At 39.5% G+C, this 22023-nt stretch overlaps 2 protein-coding genes across 3 annotated transcripts; one reads left to right on the top strand and one right to left on the bottom strand.

Annotated features, from left to right (window-relative positions):
- Nucleotides 1-628: 628 nt before the first annotated feature.
- Nucleotides 629-15812, top strand: zdhhc13 (zinc finger DHHC-type palmitoyltransferase 13). 2 transcript variants are annotated; one of them, XM_035527274.1, is made up of 17 exons: nucleotides 629-742; nucleotides 2465-2652; nucleotides 5098-5220; nucleotides 5461-5538; nucleotides 6326-6470; nucleotides 6796-6860; nucleotides 9289-9451; nucleotides 9801-9926; nucleotides 10246-10379; nucleotides 11284-11384; nucleotides 11863-11987; nucleotides 12192-12254; nucleotides 12497-12590; nucleotides 12750-12833; nucleotides 13065-13222; nucleotides 14113-14210; nucleotides 14704-15812. In XM_035527274.1, exons 1-17 carry the CDS (start codon nucleotides 719-721, stop codon nucleotides 14846-14848), a joined length of 1914 nt encoding a protein of 637 aa, XP_035383167.1. In that variant the 5' UTR covers nucleotides 629-718; the 3' UTR covers nucleotides 14849-15812. The 2 variants fall into 2 exon arrangements, with proteins under 2 accessions (XP_035383167.1, XP_035383169.1); XM_035527276.1 differs by having other exon boundaries at nucleotides 707-783; nucleotides 14704-14848.
- On the bottom strand, nucleotides 15581-21476 carry csrp3 (cysteine and glycine-rich protein 3 (cardiac LIM protein)). The gene is made up of 6 exons (XM_035527279.1): nucleotides 21383-21476; nucleotides 20345-20487; nucleotides 18199-18370; nucleotides 17493-17625; nucleotides 17235-17328; nucleotides 15581-16353 (listed from the first exon to the last, which is right to left on the bottom strand). The coding sequence occupies exons 2-6, from the start codon at nucleotides 20454-20456 to the stop codon at nucleotides 16280-16282; spliced, it is 585 nt and encodes a 194-aa protein (XP_035383172.1). The 5' UTR covers nucleotides 20457-20487; nucleotides 21383-21476; the 3' UTR covers nucleotides 15581-16279.
- Between the last annotated feature and the right edge of the window lie 547 nt (nucleotides 21477-22023).

Here is a 22023-nt window from a genome sequence, read left to right as displayed (position 1 = left end):
AAAGTGAAATGCTGTGAACATACGTTCACTATATAAACGAAAACAAAAAAGGGCATATAAATTCAGCACTTATCGGTTTATTAATGCATTACTGGAATGAGAATATGTACACATCACTTCATTATGCTTCAGTTGTGATTTTGAGAGAGACCACTGTTAAGTGAAACAATTTATAGGAGAGCGTCGTTATGAAAATGGATGGGAGAGATGGGGTGAGTGAACCATTTATTCATCACAGGAGTCTCATGAATCCTCTAGCAAACCAACTTAGTAGCTTAGTTAACTAATTACACATAATTTTAGCTAGCGTTTAAAGAAAGCTGAATAATATTTAGTTTGCTTTTATACTCAAACATTATCTGATGAATATTAGCCCAGTTTATATATTAACCACTAAATTAGATTGAATTAACAGATGGGAACGTGGCAAACGCATCAAAAAGGTCCGATGGTTATACATACCATCAGCATTATCGCAAACTAAAAAGGCTAAAAATACCAGGACAGTGGGAACGAAGGGTAAAATATGAGATAAGTCTAGCGTGTAGCTTTTGTTATGGCGAACACAGTGACGTTGAAATTGACCAATCAACGGCTAGGAGTTGTGTCTCGTATCCAGGAAGTGCGATACAGCGTGAAGGAACACGCCGTTAAGACCAGCTAGCCAGATTAATAGAATAATTTGGTTTAAATTGTTAGAGAGCTACATGCAATATTAATGGATTGGAAAGAAGACGACGGGGTGATTTTTTTTCTCTTTTTTGGGTTTCATACAGTCTTTCGGTATTTAAATTTATAATATTGTTTCCGGAGGATCTTAAGCTACAAAGTAGCTTGCTAGCTATCCTAAATTTGAGCCAACCTATTCAGCATTGGCTAGCATTGATGACAGCAAGAGTGCTAACGCTAGCTAGCTAGCGGTTAGATTACCTAACTAGCTAGAGTTATCGATACCTTGAGCAATTGTTAGTCAACTAAGTGTAACTAGTGACCTTAGCTATCTAGAAAACAAGTGTATGTTAATCAGCATATTTACTGAGATTTTCTTTGGAAACGCTCCCATTAACTTATCCTAGAGAAATATCGAAAGGCTAGTTAGGTAGCTAGCGATAGCTCTCTTGATTGCTAGGTTGAAACATCAAAATATAGAACTGGGTATGCGCGTCTCTTTTTTCCCCTTCTCGCTAGAAAGAGGGTGTAGGGGAGAGAAATTGTCTCGATAAATACAGTACTTAGCATAATGACAGTAAAGTTGATTATAATAGTAGCAAACTCAGGCAACTTGTGGCAAAGTGGTCATCTTGATCAGTTCTGTGACCTGCATATGTAGGGATCTGACCATCTTGGGGATTATGCCTGGCCAGATCATTGTTTTGTATAGGTTAATCTGATATTTTGGCACAATTTTACAACGCTGCATCTTTATTAAACAAATGGTTTAAACAAGGTTGTTGATTTGGGGAGGGGGGGGGGGGTGGTGGTGTATGTGATATTTAGTATTTTGTGTTGAATATTATATTTGCTTTAAGTTCTACTTAGTACTCTCTTTAGCTGCTGCTGTCTTGTTCAGCAGTTAGGGTGTATTTCGGCATATTCCTTAATGTTAAGCTGTTTCTTATTTTGGAATGTCTTTATTGTACAGTCTGCCTTAGAAAAAAGAAAAAAAGCCCTGCCATTCCACTGTAGAATGTCCTCACACAGTTTGGAAGGCATTGGTCCCTCAGTGATGATGATTGCAAGCCATCCAGGCACTGAGGCAGCAAGTCAGCTCTTTGCCATTACATTCCCTTCATTGTGCTTCTCAGTAGGGATAGCTTTTTGATATTTGGTGGCATGCAGGGTCTTCCAATAAAGTAACATTTACCATCTGCCCAAAGAAAACTGTAGATATTCTCAAATGCAAAGGATGCCTTAGCTATTGCCTTACCACCTGTTATCTACACACAATGGTCTTTGTTAGAGGAACACTCTTATTCAGAATAGCAACAGTGTTGAACTTATTCCAGTTGCAAAGTGGCTCCCTGACTGTGGACTGATAGAGATCCAAGTCTTTTAGAAATCCTCAACTTGCCTCTTCTAGTCTCATCAGTTTCAACAGTTTTTTCTGAGGTTGTCTAAAACCTCTTATTATTGCGCTATATTGCAAATATTGCTATAGAATTGTGAGTTGTGAAGAGCATGTGTGTGTTTTGTCTGACAGGACAGTTTAATTCCACTTTGAATTGACTAACACATGATGCCAATTTTGATGTCATTTTCTAGGCTTCTTTTCAAACATTAACCTCAGTTCTCAAACTATACCTTCAGTAAGGATATTGCAATGTATGCAATGCATGTAGAAGTAAAGGCTATAGCACCACAACTTTATATGTGTTTTTGGCCAAATTGTATTTCTCTAAACAGACTTAAATCTGAGTAAATAAGCCTCTGCAAGTGAGCATTTTCTAAATGTCTTTCTTTGCAGTGTCACTCTCATGGACATGGAGGCCACTCCCATAGCCATGGGCCTGGTGGCATGATGCATGGTTTCATGCCTGGTTTCCACACCCAGTTCAACCAGAGGAGCGAGGCCATGATGGATCCCACACAGCAGCCCAAGAAATACTCACACCTGGATGACAGTAGCAGCTGGGACATCGTCAAGGCAACACAGTAAGTTTCATCCCTGTGACACTGACACACTTTGCTGTGTCATGACTGTCAGAATCTTGTGCATAGATTTAGATTATGGGAGCAGGAAACAAGGAACACCTCTCCTTCCTGAAATTCTCCCCACTCCACTAAGTTTAAACAGTATTTGCCGTCTTCCCTAAAGTTTCACAGCTATCACTGTTAAATAGTTGATAGTATCTAAACTGAAACATTGTACCTAAATGGTTGAGTAAGAAACTCCTGCAGGCAGAATTCTAACTGCTGACTGCACAAAGCTTTGAATGAATCCTGTTGGGTCTTGAACATAATAATATTGACAATAATTCTCTAGAATTATGCTGAGGATGGACTACGTTTCCTTTAGTATGCTTTGAAGATAGACTTTGATACAGACTTCTTTAGCATGCTTTGATACAGACTGCTGTCTGTATTCTTTCAAACTGCAGGTTTAATCTATAAGAGTGAATCCATTGCTCTAGTTTGTATGATCTTACTTTAGAAGATTTTACTGTAGACTACAAGCACAAGTTATCTCTTGCTTTATCTTGGCAATAAATATTTTCTCATGGTGATACTGAGAGCCAGGTGTAGTGCTGATAGTCTGCCATCATGCTTTTCGGTATGTGAGGAATTAGCACTTATAGGCACTAGTTGAATGAAAGGAGTAAGCCATACGGGAAGACAAAGACTTCATTGTGCAGAGAAAGTGCAAGGCAGGAAAAACAGTTTTTAGCAACCTTGGAGCTTGCCCCTTTCTCTAGACTGCTAATCTTCATGCACCTTCTCTGCTGACTGGGTTTGAGCATGTGAGGAAAAAGGCCTTTTTGTTGGAGATCACGGATGTATCTAACAGGAACAGCTGAAATCGTGCCAACAGCAGCTTTTATTTTTATTTATATATATATATATATATATATATATATATATATATATATATATATATATATATATATAAAAGCCGCTGTTGGCACTATATATAATACACACACAGTATGCACAATTATGCTTGTTGGATTTAAGCATATCAGGTGATGTGTATTTGTGCAATGAGGGAGGCTGTGGCCTAAGGAGATCAATACCCTACATCAAGGTGTGAATAATTATTAGACAGCAGCTTTTCCTCAGGCAAAATGGGCCAAAAAAAAAAGAGATTAAGATGACTCTGAAAAGTCTAAAACTGTAAAAAGTGTTTCAGAGAGATGCAGCACTCTTAAACTTTGCTAAGATATTTGGGCGTGATCACAGAACCATCAAACATTTTGTTGCAAATAGTCAGTAGGGTCGCGTGAAAAGTGTTGAGAGAAAAAAAGATGCAAATTAACTGCCAAAGATTTGAGAAGAATCGAACATGAAGCAATCAGGAACCCATTAACCTCCAGTGCCGTCATATTCCAGAACTGCAACCTGAAGTACAAGGTGCTCGGTACTCAGAGACTTGGCCAAGGTTACAAAGGCTGAAACCTGACCACCACTAAACAAGGCACATAAGGTGAAGTGTCAAGACTGGGCCAAGAAATATCTAAAGACAGATTTTTCAAAGGTTTTATGGACTGATGAGACGAGAGTGACTCTTGGCAGACCAGATGGATGGTGGCTGGATCAGTAACTGTCACATCGCTCAACTTGGACTCATGCCAGCTTGGTGGAGGTGGGGTACTGCTATGGGCTGGTATTATTAAAGATGAGCTAGTTGGATCTTTTCCAGTTGAAGATAGACTCAAAATCAACTCCGAAACCTAAAGCTAGTTTTTAGAAGGCACTTTCTTCAAGCACTGGTACAGGAAAAAGTCTGCGTCTTTCAAGAAGACCATGACAATGCTCCATCACATGCATCGAACTGCGTGATTATCCGGTAAAGGCCTTAAAGATGAAAAAAATAATGACATGGCCCCCTTCCTCACCTGACCTAAACCTTATTGAGAACTTGTAACAGTGTCTGGGAGGCTGTGGTTGCTGCTACATAAAAAGTTGATCATCAACACATTAAGAAACTGACAGACTCCATGAATGGAAAGCTTATGACTGTTATTGAAAAGAAGGGTGGTTATATTGGTCACTGATTGTGAGAATTGTTTATTTGTAAATTTTGAGTTGTTGTTTATTATTCTCACTTTAACAGATGAAAATAAGATGGGAAAATTTGTTTTTCATTTAGTTGCATAATAATTCTGCCAACTTGTAGTCGCCCAATAATTATGCACACACAGATATTCTCCTAAGAAAGCCAAAACCTCACTTTTACTTTCTTATATATTCAGGTTTGAGGTTTATTAACATTTTGGATTGACTGAGAACATTAGTTGTTCAATAATAAAATGAATCCTCAAAAATCCAACTTAATAAATACAACATATATATTTTACATATACACTCAGTCTGTCCCTGACATTCCATCTATCTATGCTGCAGTTCACATTCATGTAAATTGTGTTGTGTTACTTGCAGGTTTGGAGCCCTTGAGCGGTGTAAAGAGCTAGTGGAAGCTGGTTATGATGTCAGACAACCCGACAAGGAAAATGTTACTCTGCTGCACTGGGCTGCTATCAATAACCGGGTAGATCTGGTCAAGTAAGCGCTTGTTTCTTTCTCTTTCTCTCTTTCTCTCTCTGTCTCTGCACACCCTCACTCGTTCGTCAGTTGATGTATGTGTAACTAGATATCACCATTTGAGAGATTTGGGACAAGACTTCATAAAAAAACAACGTCTCTTGTGTTATACTGTTGTTTAGCGCTAATGGTTTAGAAGTGCATCTCAGATTATATTGTATTCGAGTGGTGCAGCATGTTTGTGTTGTGCTTCTGCTGCAGATATTATATAGCTAAAGGTGCAGTTGTAGACCAGCTGGGCGGCGACCTCAATTCCACCCCCCTCCACTGGGCCATAAGGTGAACATCACTGTCACTCTAAACATCCTGTGCCATCCTATCCTGCCTACTCTATTCTGTGCTTTTCTAGCTGTGATTAATTACTGTACCTTGGACCATATTATACATGTTGCATACCATTATGTACACTGTGAATCATAGAGCCATGCAGTTGAAATCTGTAATTCTTAGGGGTGTAGCAATGCACTCTGTTCACGATTTGGTATGATTCACGATCGTGGGATATTTTTAAAAATGCAAAAAAAACATTGCACAACAGAAAATAATCTTTAGTCCCATGCAATTAAAAGAAATTGGGAGCAGATATTTACAGTTAAGCAAAATGTACTGTAAACAAAATGTAGTTTCATCATATATTAAATAACCAAGTGAAAGCATTCCTTTTTATTTCTGAAGCATAAACAATGCCAAATACTGCAGATATTAAAGAATTTGTATTCCACTGCAATTAAAAGTTCAAGGAACATTTGTTTATAACATGCTACTGTATCAAAATTTGCAATTGTAACAACTTTGCCATAGGTCAAGTGCGACCTCTGGTGTTCAGACAATGCAATGGTACTAGATAGCATAATAAACAGAATGAAATGTCATCCATCGCCAAGATGCACACATTTCTGCATCATGATGAATCGTTGCATCCCTAGTACTGCTTATACGTGTTAACCTACCGTGAGTTTAAGTTGGCTATGATGTAGTAGTGTCCTACATTGCTGTTGGATGTAGATGTCAGTATGGGTGGTGGTACTACATGGGTATGTGGGTGTCATTCCTGGGGGTTGTCCAGACAGGGCCACCTGCAAATGGTCATCCAGCTGATGAGGTATGGGGCCGACCCTTCACTGGCCGACGGTGAGGGTTACAGAAGCCTGCATCTCGCTGTGCTTTTCCAACACATGCCGATAGCAGCCTACCTGATGGCCAAGGGCCAGGTGAGATACACACACACACAGGACATTTGAAGCACTTCAACAGCAGATTCAAAATCTCCTTAGTATAATGCCAGATGACCCTATTGTCTCAAGCTCATTACTTATTACAGTAGCATTTTCTTTGCTTGTTCAAGTTTAACACATTTTTGGATGTGAAATTCTCTTGATGAAATTGTCCTGAATGATCCACAGGGTTAAGATGTGTTTTTTGAAAGCCTTCTGTACTGTGAGTGTTGAAACTGTGTGTGTGTGTGTGTGTGCGTGTGTGCGCGCGCGTGTACGTACGTACGTATGTATGTATGTATGTATGTGTTCATCCTCATAGGAAGTGGATGTACCAGACATAAATGGACAAACGTCTTTGATGCTGGCTGCACAAAAAATCATTGGGTAACTGCTCCAAAATAACAGTCTGTTTATATTTTGAAGTTTTTGGTGTGTGTGTGTGTACACACACACACTGCCTGGCCAAAAAAAAGGTCACCACCTGGATTTAACTATGCAAATAGGTAAGAGCCTCCCATTGGATAATTACTGCATGGGTGATTGTTTCAGCTGGTAACAAGTTATTTAACTCTAACTGATGCAGTGAGTAGCTGCTCATTTGTTAAACAACCATGCTAATTATTGACATGCATCAAGCAGAGAAAATTGCTTGAAAAAAGATTGCTGAAACTACTAAAATCGGGTTAAGAACTGTGCAATGCATTATTTAAAAGTGGAAGGACAGTGGGGAAAGCTCATCTTTTGAGGAAGAAATATGGTCAGAAAAAAATGTTGAATGATTGTGATCAGCGATCACTTAAACGTGTGGTGAAATTAATTCAGAGTAAAACTCAGGGATATGTTTAATAGTGAAAGTAAGAGCATTTCCACATGCACAATACAAAGGGAACTAAAGGGATTGGGACTAAACAGCTGTGCAGCCTCAAAAAAAAACATGTGTCCGTGAGGCTAACCAGCAAAAACAGCTTCAATTTGCTAGGGAACATAAAGATTCGACTCTGGAGCAATGAAAGAAGGTCATGTGGTCTGAGTCCAGATTTACCCTGTTCCAGAGTGATGGGCACATCAGGGTAAGAAGAGAGGTGGCTAAAGTGATGCACCCATCATGCCTAGTGCCTACTGTACAAGCCTGTGTGGGCTATGATCTGGGGTTGCTGCAGTTGGTCAGGTCTAGGTTCAGCAAAGTTATATGCCCAAAGAATGAGGTTAGCTGACTACCTGAATATACTGAATGACCAGGTTGTTCCATCAATGGATTTTTTCTTCCCTGATGGCACGGGCGTATTCCAAGATGACAATGCCAGAATTCATCGCGCTCAAATTGTGAAAGAGTGGGTCAGGGAGCATGGGTCATTTTCACACATGGATTGGCCACCACAGAGTCCAGACCTGAACCCCATTGAGAATCTTTGGGATGTGCTGGGGAAGACTTTGCACAGTGGTCAAGGGGTGGGGGGATTAATGCAACTCTGGACAGAAATAAATGTGACATTGCAAAAGCTTGTGGAAACAGTGCCACAGCAAATGCGTGCTATAATCAAAGCTAAACTTGGTCCAATGAAATATTAGTGTGTGGCCTTTTTTTTTTTGGCCTGTGTGTGTGCGCGTGCGTGGATGTGTGTGTGTGTAAGATATTAAACTAGAATCTTGATGAAATACAGACAGCAATGCTGATACCAGTGTGAAACAAGTATAAGCTCTATCTCAGACAAAGAAGTTCAGTAACTAACAATATCAAACTATACATGCTATACAAACTATACAAGTTTTGGTTACCCAACAAGTGCAGGATCAATGGTCGTTTAAATATTCCACAAATAGAGGCTTCAGTCTATGTTTGAAGTCTGTGAGGGACTCTTCTGTCCAGATAGTTCATTCCACCATCTGGGAGCCAGGACAGAGAATAGGAAGGCTAACAAGAAGCGAGTTGCATTAGTCTAGCAATGAGATGACAAGAACACCTTGGTAGCTTCCTGCGAGAGAAAGGGTCGACTCCTTTGTATGTTCTGCAAGTCCAGGTCAGATTTGAAATATAAGTTGAGAAGGACAACTGGTTGTCCAAAGTTATGCCCAGGCTACGAGCAGCTTCAGATGGTGATACCAGGGTGTTCTCAAAGGAAACTGTGAGGTCATGGTAAGGCTTGGGAGATCCTGAGATGTACAGAAGCTCAGTTTTGCTGGCTTTCATCCATGATGCAATGTCAGTCAAGCACGGTGAGATACACCTGGAAACTTGTGTGTCGGAGAGAGGGAATGAAAAAATTAATTGGGTGTCGTCAGCATAACAATGGTAGGAGGAGATATTGTATCACAGAGAAAACAAGTATACAAAGAGAAGACAAAAGGACCTAATTCTGAGCCCTGGGAGATACCAGTGGAGAGTCTGCATGGAATGGATGTGGATCCTTTCCATGCAAGCAGAGAGCTTCTGATTGAGTAGGTGGAGGAACCAGTTTATATATGAAAAAGTAGATGTTTAAATCACAAAGGACCTGTCTGAAACAGGGGCAGTAGTAGCTCAGTGGTTAAGGTACTTGACTTGGACGGTTGCTGGTTCAAGTCCCACCTCTGCCAAGTTGCCACTGTTGGGGGCCCCTGAGCAAGGCCCTTAACCCTCAATTGCTCAAGTTGTACTCAGTCATAATTGTAAGTCGCTTTGGATAAAAGCGTCAGCTAAATGCCGTAAATGAAACCTTGTGTACTTCACTCCAATTTTGTCTCTCTCTATTTCTATTTCTCTCCCTGCATCATGCTCATCTCCCTCCTACACTTGACTCCTAATGGCCTGTGTAATATATTTCCTCTTTAACAGCCCTGAGCCCACAAATTTCCTGCTGAAGTGTAATGCGTCTGTAAATGCGGTGGACAAGGTGAACCAGAACTCTCCGCTGCACTATGCCGTGCTGGCGGGCAACGTGGATGCCGTGCACCTCCTTCTGGAGGCTGGAGCCAGCGTGGACCTGCAGAACACCAATGTGAGTGCACTGCTACTGGAGACGGCCACATCCGGCTTGCCTGCCCAACGCTTATGTTGCTGATTTAATATTGAAAGATAGTAGGGACCTGCTGAGGCTATGCTAATGGGTCCAAACTGGCCTTTCTTCAGCACTCAAAACTTCAGCAATGTTTTTGGATGGAGTATTTTAAGGCTGGTGTGCTGAATATGACTGCTGGTGATCAGACTCAGAAGTCTGCTCTTCTGTATTCTAAAAGATTTATGTAAAACTGTAAATGTAAACTACTTTGGTATTTGTGGTAAACAACAAAACAATATTTTGGCTTACTCGCCTGTGTGTGTCTGTCTGTCTGTTTGCTTGTTTGCAGGGTCATACACCGATTGACCTGGCCCACCAGGTGCACAGCCCCTTATTGAGTCACATGCTCATTGTGGTGAAGAAGGAACGCATGGAAGCAAACTCACCCTGCCGGAGAGTTCTCACCAGATACCGGGTATACACGCGTACTGTGATGGTTCTCAAAATATGCATTAGTTGGTGTGTAATCCTTTGGGAACATGAGTAAACAGGAACTGCTTATTGCTCATTATGCACATTTGACTAATTTTAGCTACAGCATCTACTTAGACCTTCACCTTTAGTCAGTTTTAATCTGTGTGCATGGGTGTGCGTGTATGTGTTTGCGCGTGTGTACATCTGATATGCCCGCCTGTCCATTTTTGTTAAATGCAGTAATGTTATTTGTTTGTGCTTTCTCAGTTCTATCTAACATTTTGCTCTATTCATTTTATTGGGGGGGGTGTGTTTCTTAGGTTTACCTGCAGTGGTTATTCAATGTGTGTGTGTTGTGGGCTGTGGGAGCTATATTTGATATGAAAACAGAGTCTTGGCTACTGAAAGGATTGCTTCTGGCATGTGTAATCGCTGTGATCAACCTCACCTGCAGGTACACAAATGCACATAACCCACCACATGCTGCATACAAAAAAAAAAAAACCTCTTATAAAACTAGTGCCTCACACACCCTGGACACCCCACTGTGATGTAAATAATGTACCTAGTGTATGTTTATATACTGATTTTAAGCTTTTAGATGTATTCCAGTGCCCCCCTCCAATCACATGCACACTTGGCCTTAGTCTGCTCTTCTATGTGATGCATACACATGCAAGCCCTGCTAAAGAAGGCAGGACTGCCACCATCTAGGAAACTGTCCTAATGGGTTGTTACAACTAGATCTTTTTTAGCCACTGATTTCAGAGCCTACAGTGGCAAGATGTTTAAGTGGCTAATAACTGCTTTAATATAAAGATTGTGTATGCAACATAGACACCCGAATAGGAAGATTTCTCATATAGTTTTGCTCAGTCAGTAAATACCTGACACTTAAAAGGATTATGTCAGGGGAGAGAATGTGGCAGTGCATTACAACAGCACTATTGTCTTAGCTAGATAACTACGGAGTCCTTTTCTGTGCTGATGCGCTCACTAACCCTTGCATAAAATGCCAAAATGGAGAGCACTGTGCCGTGCCAGTTAAATCAAGAGTTTTTTGGGTTTTTTTATCTTGGTTGGTAGTTGGTTACAAGGAAAGCACACAATCCTTATTAGTATATTTTCCATACAATATTATTTACCACCATAAGATGGCACTGGATGCATTCTAATGCTCAGAGGCGTTTCTCACGCAGCAGGCTAATGGTCTCTTAATTGTGACTTGAAAAAAACTAAATGGACAACTGGAGGTTTAAAAAACTTAATTGCGGCTGTGAAAAAAGCAATACTTTAGCAATATTTGAGGTTTGATTATATGTATTTTGTGTGTGTCTGTCTGTGTCTGTCTCTTTTAGGCAGGTGGCAAATGCTGCTGTTAAATCCCTGATTCCTTCCACAAGCCTCATAGCCACTATCTTCTTAATGCTGGTCACCTGGTGCCTCTGGTTTTTGCCTGATATCCTTTACCAACTCACACACGCACACGTACATGCGCACACAGTGTCTAACACACTGTTCAGGACAGAGTTTTTTCCTTGTTTCCTCACAGCATAAAACATACTAGGTGTGTTTTTGTTTTTTTTACCTTCAACTCTGCAACCCATAGACATCACAACCGAGTACTAAACGATTTTATTTAAGATGTTAATTTGATAATTAAGGCCTCTAACATAAAGAGGAATACAAATAAATCCTATGTGGTTTATTCTATAATATTTTCAAATTAAATCCAGTATTTTGTACTCTATCACAACAATTCTTTTCATTAGTCATTGTTTAATTTTAAGAGCCAAAACACCAGAAACGGTCACTGTTCAAATGTATATAGACTGTGTTATAAATTTGGATGTGTACATGTGTAGTTGTTTTTACAGTCTGTTTTGTATCTGGACATGTGTATGTGTGTTAAATCCCTTGACTGCAGTGGTGGCCACATGGTCCCAGCGCTGTGGTGCAGGTGCTCTTCACACTTAATGTCACAGCTCTCCTGTACTACTACCTCCGCACCTGCAGGACTGACCCTGGGGTCATCAAAGTCACAGAGGAGGAGAAGAAGAAGGTGATGATAAGCATGTGGCTCCTGGAGGTTCCTACTTTGACATGCTGCCCTATTTCTGCTATTTTAATCATTTCTCCAGTGTATTCTGATTTTTTTTTTATTTTGATTTTTCCTGATTGGCTATTTGTGTCTGTAGAAACTAATTGGTTCTTCTGGGAAGTGAAGTAATGTAATGTATTGATTGGTTGCTTCCATTTTCTGTAGAATATTGTGGTGCTGGCTGAAGCTGGTTGTTTGGACCCTAGAATTTTCTGCACATCATGTATGGTGAGTCAGTGCCACTGCTTACTGTACGAACCAAACCCACTGGCTCTCAAATGACAGGCAACAAGGGTCTTCCCCACCCACCATGTTTCCTCAGTGGTTGAGTGTTTTTAACTGTGTGTGTGTGTGTGTGTGTGTGTGTGTGTGTGTGTGTGTGTGTGTGTGTGTGTGTGTGTGTGTGTGTGTGTGTGTGTGTGTGTGTGTGTGTGTGTGTGTGTGTGTGTTTGTTTGTTTTTGGAGTATAGATGCGAAAACCAATGAGAGCCCACCACTGCTTCTCCTGTAATGCTTGCATCACTAAACAGGACCACCACTCAGTCTGGATAAATGGCTGTATAGGTGACCGGCAAAAGCAAAACACCACCTCTTTCTCTCATTCTCTCTCTGTCTCTTAAGCTATCTATCTAACTCTCTCTCCCCAGCTATCTCACTCTGGTACTCACATTCTCATTCCAGTTTGCCACATCTTATTCAATTCATCTCTCTATCTTTCTATAGGTGCCAGGAATCATCAGTTCTTTATCTTGTTCCTGGTGTTGTTGACCCTGCTGGGTTGCTGGATGTTTTATGGCAGCCTTATGTGTAAGTTGTTATTGCCAGGCATTACCAGCTGCACTAAAAATGGATCTTTAAACAATCAGAAATAGTGTTCATTTTTATTCAGAAACACTGAGCCCAGATCATCCACATATATTAAGTACATTTAAGTCCATATAAATCCAATAAGAAAAGCTGTGACTTTTCAGGGCAGATCTGGCCAGCAACTTTATGAAGTGTGTTTGCGCGTGTGTGTGTGCGCCCGTCCGTCCACAGACTGGTCGAAGCATTGCATTGGGCATTATGCAGACGACGGTATGTGGGGAGCAGTGACGGGGTTTGTGGGCTGCTCACCCTGGGTACTCTACATCTTTTGCATGGCCTTTTTCCACACCACCTGGGTCTCCATCCTGCTTGCACAACAGATGTATCAGGTCAGCCTATTTCCAAACTGCAGTGGAACTTCAGTCCAGTCCCGCAATACTGACCACACACAAAGTAATATAGCATATATAATAGCATTCATTCATCAGATATTTCTATATCTAGGATGGTAATGTTTCAATATTGTTCTCTAGTTTGTGGCTCACTGTGCTGACTGTGAATAGGAGCAACTTTTAGGGCTACAGAATTTGTCCTTTGTCACATTACATTTTCACCAGTGTGTGTTTATTATTTTATATATAATATTATTTAGTATCTCCCATTCATATTAAAATTCCCTAAAACTAGACTATTACTAAAACTTATGCCGTAAAAATGAAAGGTGGGCAAGTGGAGTCTTTTATCAGCTGACTCATTCTGGAGGTTCTGAAAAGTCCTGTTTCTGCAGAATCATTTCTGTATGGATGAGCGCTGCTCTCTACTGCTTGATCCTTATGCAGATTTCATACTTGCCTCCCCGTGTTCTTTCTTTCCTGCTAGAGCAGTGTGCTGTAGTTCCCTGAGTTCTTCTCCCTGAGCCCTCGCTTTTATTAGACTCTTGTGCTCTTCGGAGTTCAGTACTGCATGTTTACTTTCTGTCCTCATTGTTGAGTGTATGCTCACTGAATAATGCATGTGGAGTGTTCACTGCCAGAACATCTCCAGAGTCCCCCACTTTTTTTTAAAGAATGAAGCATTCATCAACATGCAGCTATTTTAAAACCAGGAACTCTCTGAACATTAGGAAATAGAGTTTCAAAAATAAAGAACATGTTTGTGCCATTTTTCTTGATCTACCTTGGGGTGGCATGTTCCTGTTTACTGATTTGCTTATTTCAATGATTGAAGAATTGTTATTTCAATGATTGAAGAATTGTTTCTCTCTCTCTCTCTCTCTCAGATTGCTTTTCTTGGTCTCACAACTGCTGAGAGGACCAGTTTGATGCATGGGCAGAAGAAGCTACCTAACTCTTTCTCTCTCAGGCAGAACCCATTCAAGTAACTACACTTACCCTATAAAGACTATGAAAAGGAGATTTAGTAATGGTTCAGTCTCATTTTATTTAATTAAATACTTTTTAAATGGGGTATGAGTTCTCCCAACTCTTTATTAGAAACACCTCCCTTGCACCCACAGTCACTGATCACTTTTTTAGGTACAGCTACCTTTTGCAATCCCTCCCTCCATATATAGGTTCATAATAATAGATGGTGGTATTTAAGCAAGAATGAGAGAACCTCGATTCCGAGGGAGCACACATACTGTAATACTGATAAATATGTAAGTTGCTCTGGGGACAAGAACACCTGCCAAATGCTGAAAATATAAATGTTTTGATTTTAACTTTTAAAGACTGCATCTAAAACAATTGTTCTCACTACCTTCTACCTTGTGTGTGTGTGTGTGTGTGTGTGTGTGTGTGTGTGTGTGTGTGTGTGTGTGTGTGTGTGTGTGTGTGTGTGTGTGTGTGTGTGTGTGTGTGTGAGACAGTCATGGTGTGTTGAAGAACCTAGTGAACTTCTTCCAGCTGCGTTGCTGTGGTCTGTGTAAGCCTCTGGTGCTGGACTGGTCGGTTGAGTTCCCGCTGGGGCTGAACAGGGAGCACCCCATGTTCAGCAGTCTGGACACTGTGTGAACCCCAAAGGGAGCAGCTCCCCAACACTCCACATTCTCTGGACTTTTAATACATTGCAAACAGGGGAGGTGCAATCAAAACTGGACGTTGCTTTGAGTGATGGCATGTTGTTGCAACTGTCTGCCTTATTTTGTAATATATTTCACAGGAAAAAAAAAATTTGTACTTTAAATTTAATGAAGGCTCTTTTAAAGTCTGAATATAGTTGTAAAGATACATACATACATACATACATACATACATACATACATACATATATAAAGTGTGTGTGTGTGTGTGTGTACGTACACTGGTATATTTTGATCTGAACTATTTTGTAAGCAGAGGAACAGTTAGGCAGAAAATGTACATAACTTGACAAAATACTTTTATATTGAGCCTTTTTAATGGAGAGAAATCACTATCAGAAAATGTTTCTGCTTAATTCAAAATAATGGTAATCCAATTTCTTAATAAATCCCCCCCCCCCCCCCCCTCACCATGCATCAGAGGGACCAAAGTGCTTGTATTTCATATCTGGACTCTGCTCATAATTGCAGCATTTGCCCACTATTAGTTCTTTGTTTCTAGCTGTTGACCACTACTCTGAATGTTCCAGCTGTGACTGTTCTGATCTTTTTTTAGAATTGTCTGCAGTTTCAGTCACTGAATTGTCCTCAGATGTGAGGGCTCAGTGCTGCCTTGTATAGGACTGAACATTGTGTCTGAATACAGTGACACTGTCAGCCTCTCTTTTTTTTTTTTTTTTTTTTTTTGTCTCATTTGATGCTGTTTTTTAATTTTACAACTGGGAAAGCACGTTGTGCTATAAGTAAAATACATTCTTGGAATAGAACCAGCTCTGTTTTGTAAGTTGCTTATGAAGGTGTTTCATCCAGATAGATGTTTTGATGACTCACTGCATTTGTGATCCAACAAGTATAAATAGTTCTGTTCAAAAATAAAACAGCAGGTCTTTTTTTTATACAAGTGGTACTGCAGTGTGTTTGTAACATGATTGCAGAATATGCAGGTTGTCCTGCTGCTTTAGTATAAAGGAGAGGCTTTGTTCAGTAAGGGACTAATGAATAATTTTGTATAAATTAACATAAGTGTTTAGAAATGTTTGTGTATGAAAATTTGTGAAGTTTATAAGGGAAAAATGCATCATTAATTATGGATGAGAAGTATAATTGATAACTCTTATTTTCCCCCCATTAAGGGGAGCTTTACATTATTTGCATTTTATGTAGTTGCCTGATAATTCATCTAGCTAGGCTACTAAAATAATCAAATGTTAAACAATGTTTGTAGATTGTTTTTGTTATAGAGGTCCATGCTGCATTGATATGTTTTCAAAGGACTCTCAATACAATCTCTCTAGATGGCCTTGTCTTCCATGTAAATAAAAAATGTATTTGACATTTAGGATTGGCCAGTTGGTCAAAGCTGTCATTCGCTCTCCTCCACCACGCCCATGTTGCCCAGGCCTCGTCCTTTAGGGCCGAAGTTTTTTGCGTAACAAACTGAAAAAAAAAATGTTTAAAATAAATTTTTATATATATATATATATATATATATATATATATATATATATATATATATATATATAAATTGGTATCTGATTTTCATCCCACTCAAGCAGTTGATGAAGTTTGAACATTCCTCTTATAGGCCTGTGGGAAAATGTATTCTGAATATGCTAATATTTACATCCTCATCCATGTTATTTATTGGAAATATTGCTCAAGTGTCAGGTTAGAGACAGGTTAAAGCACAGTTTGCATTAACTATCCTCCAAATCCTCTGAAAACTAGTGATAGTTGGTTAATTATGCATGGTAACAGATGGTGACAGATGAACTACTTTGTGACAACAACAATAAAATTTGCCTATAAGACAGTTGTACCTAATTAAGTGGCCAGTGAATGTAAATGCAAAATGGGTGTGTGGTGAATATATATATAAAATCTCAGGCTATTTTCTTCAGAGTTTGGGTTCTTGATCAAAGTTGTTCACTCACTTTCAGCTGATGACGCACTCCTCTCAGAGCTAATGAAAGCTCTTTGTTTACCGACTCACATTTATCAGTTAATGTGATCTCATTCTAATCCTCTGTCACTCCATTATGCTGAGTGACCATTGATCAAAAACAGTCCTCAGTGAGATGCTTTTAAAGATGTACACCTCATCCACACCATAATCAAGGGTACTTGTGCCCCTCTCATAGGAGGGTGGGTGAGGTGATTGCATCAAGAGAGGGTAATGGCAATTCTGCTCTCCAGTGTCTGAGTCAGGAACTAGAAGATCTTAGTTAAGCAATGGTAATAGGATTAGCTGCACTCAAATGAGCTAATGCATGCAGTTCTATCAGCTCAACAAGGTAAGTGCACCAGTCAGTGTATACCTTTGCAATAGAGTTCGCCGTCTTTATCGGTCACTGTGGTTGATTCCAGGCTCTTTCCACACAGCAGGCAACGGAAGCAGGTCTTATGCCAGGGCTGCAGATAAACCACACTGTAATGTTTACTTCACTAAAGCCAAACGAAAGTTTTATTACTATTGATGATCATTAAGTAACATTTGTTTTTAGTTTCTTTAGCAGTCAGAATGGGGTTCTTTTTAGTCAAGCCCATCTAATGCATGGTAAAGACAGTGGCTTGACCTTGCCTGCACCCATGACCTTCTCTGCTGCATACACGGCCTTGGAACAGCGTGCACAATGATCAGAGCTGCCAAACTTCTGGGCAAACTTCACAGGATTGGAGTTTGTGGATGAGTGCTGAGGTGGTCTAGGTCTCAAAAGACAAAAAGAGCAAACATGCATTATGTAACTTTTATATGAGTCACTTGTTTGTGATGTTGGTGCCATAATTGAATCTCGTCACTGGCAATAGAACAAAAGGTGGGTTTTTTTTCAGTCCACATAACTCACCATAAGATTTCTGGAAATGTTTTCTCATAAAATGTCATCCTAATGGATTTTCATATAATTTTAAAAGTTATGACTGAATAAATGCAAATCCACTGATTTTTTTCAAAGTAATGGACTAGAACAATATTGTCTTCAGTGGAAGCAAAGACAACTTGATTTGATCTGACCTGGTTACACCTTTTACTTGTTTAATATCTGTTAACAGCTATATGCAGCTCCTACTGATACAATTTGTGTAGAATAACAATGATAAATATTGTAACTCTTATATTTTTAATAATAAATTAGTTTATGTTTATTTTGCTGTTTAGAAATATTTTACAATGGCTCAGATTTTCTAGAACAACTTATTCATAATATTAATTTTTTCTTGTAATTGAAATGTTTACAGAGATATCTTTCACATTCATGCACAGAAAGCATGATCTGGACCTACTCTTGGTACTGGAGCTGGGTTTGGTTGTCCATTGGATCCGAACTCAGTGCTCCGGCACCTTGGCCATATCCATACCCTTTTGGACCATATTTCTTGCCATAGCAGGATTTACAGTAGACCTCTGACTCATGTGCTGCTACAGTGGTGCTGTCCAGGGCCTTCCTACAGGCCACTGTGAAAACACAGGAAATAGGACTGGCAAATGGCTGTAGCTTTTAGAGAAAAATGTGTTTTTCATATAATTACTGGAGCAAGAAAATCAACATTTGCATAATATTAACATACATTATATTATTTATCTATACTGTGTATATTGAACATTTTCAGACCCTTTCATCTTTTTCTCAATTTTGTATGTTTCAAGCTCATTTTAAAATGGACTAAACTCTTTTTCTCATCAAACTACACAATACTGTACAATAACGAGCAAAAATTGTTTTGTAGAATGTTTTGTATGCATTTACATAAATATTTAGACCGTTTGTTATGATATTGACAAATTAATTCTGGTGCATCCCCTATTGATAGTCCTTCAAGTGCTTCTACAATTTCTCTTGAGTCAGCATGCATCAGGATGAAAGGAAGGGGAATGTGAAACTTTTTAGAGCAGCTCTCAAGCTGGGTTGACGGTTTCCATTTCAACACAATAATGACCCAAAACCACAAAGGCAAAGAAAAGCAAGGAGGGGCTTTTGGTAAAAGCCTCAAAAAAAAATCCTGGAGTGGTCCAGCTAGAATTAAGTCCTGAACCCAGGAAGACCTGAAAATGGGTATACACAGACTCTCCCCATCCAACATGGCAATGTTTGAATGATTCTGCCAAGGAGAATGGAAACTTCTAACAGAAGAAACTTCTAACAAAGTGACATGCTTGTAGGGTCATGTATAGGTGCTTTAACCCAACTACGAAGTAAAGTGTCCAAATACTTATGCAAATGGAATATTTTAGTTTTTGTAAATACATTGACAAAACTTTGTTTTTGCTTTGTCATTGTGGACTGTGCATAGATTGCTGAAAACAAAGTTGAATCCATTTTAAGATGTGTCTGAAACATCAAAATGTGAAACTTGAGAGGGGCTGATTACGTTTGGCTAAAGTAACTGACCCACCTGTCCTTAATGTGGTCAGATTTTTGAACACTATCTCTGATAAGCCTAGAACTTGAGCTGGACTCTGATCTCAGTCTCCTGATCTCTAGTGCCTGTCATCTCCTCCCTGTCTCCTGTCAGCTGTTGTGCTCTTACTCCCAACAAGACTGGCATCAGTGTCTAATTTTGGGCTAAACAGGCAGGCGCTGCAGGGAGACCAAATCTCCTAATGCCAGTGCAAAGCTCAATAAACAGAAAAAACAGCACTTGAATGGTACCTAATTACAAGGAGAATCCGCAAAGCCTGAATGCTCCCAGTTGTCCCTTCTAGCTATGTTCTGGTCTGCTCCATGCCCTACGCACAGTGAATAACTAACATGGCATTTGTTCACATTTGAAATGTGGTGGATGGATAGAATGGTCATTTTCTCTAATTACTTGAATTCTGTGTCCATCAACATGGCACTTTGCTGCCGACATTGGATAGTCCTAATTGGCTTGCATTCTGCTTGCAGAAGATGTGTCCTGTGCTTTCTTTAGGATGCTACTGACTAAGAGCTTAGAGCACCATAATGGGCCTCTGTTGATAAAGGACACCCTCCAGTGCATTTCATTAGGCAGCAAGCCTTTGCCAAACAGATTAACATGAAGCAATTAAATAAAAGGAGATTATTTACTGAGCAAGGCCTGAATGAAGGGTGTGTTCCAAAGCCATTGTCTGATGTACATCCTAATCCACATAAACCCTAAGAATTTAAGGAAGCAGGTTAGATTGTTGACTCCGTAAAAGTTGTCAGGTTAAATCTTTTTTCATTTTGAGACAGCAAGGCCTATATGATGGTTAATATGTTGATAGACTTGGAAGTTCCCTAGTCAGCATTTTTGTCATGTAAACCAGCTGCCGATAAATCTGATACCTGTAATCAAGAAGACTGAAAGAACAAAAAGGGCTACTGACTAGAGACAGCTAGAAAGTGGAAGAAAGAGGAAGCGAGTACAACAGCGAGAAACGAACCAAAAGGAGTTTCCACACAAGCTTAACAGATGCTGCACTTACTGCAGATGAAGCAGGTCTTGTGGAAGCTTCTGCCATTGCACTGGATCTCCTCAGCATGGTACACAGTCTTCTCACAGGCTGCACACTTAGCCCCTCCACCCCAGTTTGGCATCCTTGGCTTGAACAAGGCTTTATTTAGGAGGCTTGAAGAAGAGAACTCAATTAAGCTCCCAATGGACTGTTAACATTACGATTAAAGTCACAAACATGGCTACCATTGCTTGCTGCTGATCTGTTCTCAGACTTCACTACAATGTAATAAGCAAATTGATTTTGTATAACTTAATACTTATTATAGTTCTTATTCCATAAATCTTCTCTAAGCTATTACTTATTTAATATTACGAGACCCACTAGCCACACAGCCATTTCCCACCCACATCCATTCCATACATAGGCAATATCAGGTAACCCCTGATGAGGTTATAATGTGATCTTGAGGCTAGCAAAACTATGTGTTATCTTTGTCTGAGTCAAATGTTCTGTTCAAACCATGTGCAGACCCCCGTCACTAGAGTGGAATGCATTGATAAGACTCCACAAATAGTTCTAGCTAAAGCAACAGCTTAGAAAATACAGAACACCTGCTAATCTGCCCTGTTCAAATTAGTGTCTCACAGAGTTGCACCCCTAATGAAAATGTCATTAACTGAAAAACATTAAGGAAATACAATATAAAACCACTGAGTGAAGTCTAAAGTTGGTTAGTACAATGTTTTGATTAGATAATATAATGTATGAATTACATTATGACTTCTGGAACATGTCCTGAAATTATGCAACATTAAATTATTTCATTTCATAAGGAATATTAAATTATTAAAAATATTTGCATTTATTGGAAAATATGAAACTCAGGAAATTTACTTTCACAGCACAGGTACCTGGTTGTTTAGTAATGACTAAACAAGGGGAATATCATGTATGTATTTTTAGGGTTAACAGCAAAATGCTAAATGCTAGTTATACAATATTCATTTCACCTCTATATATTGTTAGCTCAGTAATTCAGATGCATAATCCTTGCACACTACTTACTAAGAGATGACCCAGTCAGTCAAGAAACACACACAGCTCTGTACTCTCCACTCAGTCCAGAAACACAACCAGCTCTGTATTCACTCAGTCCATTTCAGACCCTCAGACAGACCTTATATACTGGGCATCTTCCACCCAACTGTATACACCCCCTCACCCACTTTCACCAGGAGCAGAAGTGTTGCTGACAACCAGATTATAGAATCTTCCTAAAATAACCACTGACAAAGAAGTACTTGTTAATACACACAGTGCTGTGACACTGCTCACATCTCTGCAATTGAAAAACAATAATCTATAAAGCATGCTAGAGAAACTATATTGCATTTGCAATCGTGCAATTACTAGACATTGATGATGTGTGAACTCAATGTGTTATTGGTTACAACATCCAGGTTATAGTAAGAAAAGGCTAGAAAATCCACACCCACTTTGCTAAATTACATTAAAGTGAAATTAATTATGACTATAGAATTTACAGAATTTCATTTGCTTGGACATCTGTGAAAATAAAGAATACACAGTAGGAAGATCGCTACTTTATTAATACATCTATAATACTTCATTTCCATAGCACCAGCAATTCCTATAAACATATGGCACAGTAATATTTTAGGGTCATTTGGCACCAGTTGTCAAGG

Source organism: Electrophorus electricus, chromosome 1 (genome assembly GCF_013358815.1).
Source record: "Electrophorus electricus isolate fEleEle1 chromosome 1, fEleEle1.pri, whole genome shotgun sequence".
NCBI lineage: Eukaryota > Metazoa > Chordata > Actinopteri > Gymnotiformes > Gymnotidae > Electrophorus > Electrophorus electricus.
The sequence above is the reverse complement of the archived record's forward strand: the minus strand, read 5'-3'. Positions and strand labels throughout refer to the sequence as shown.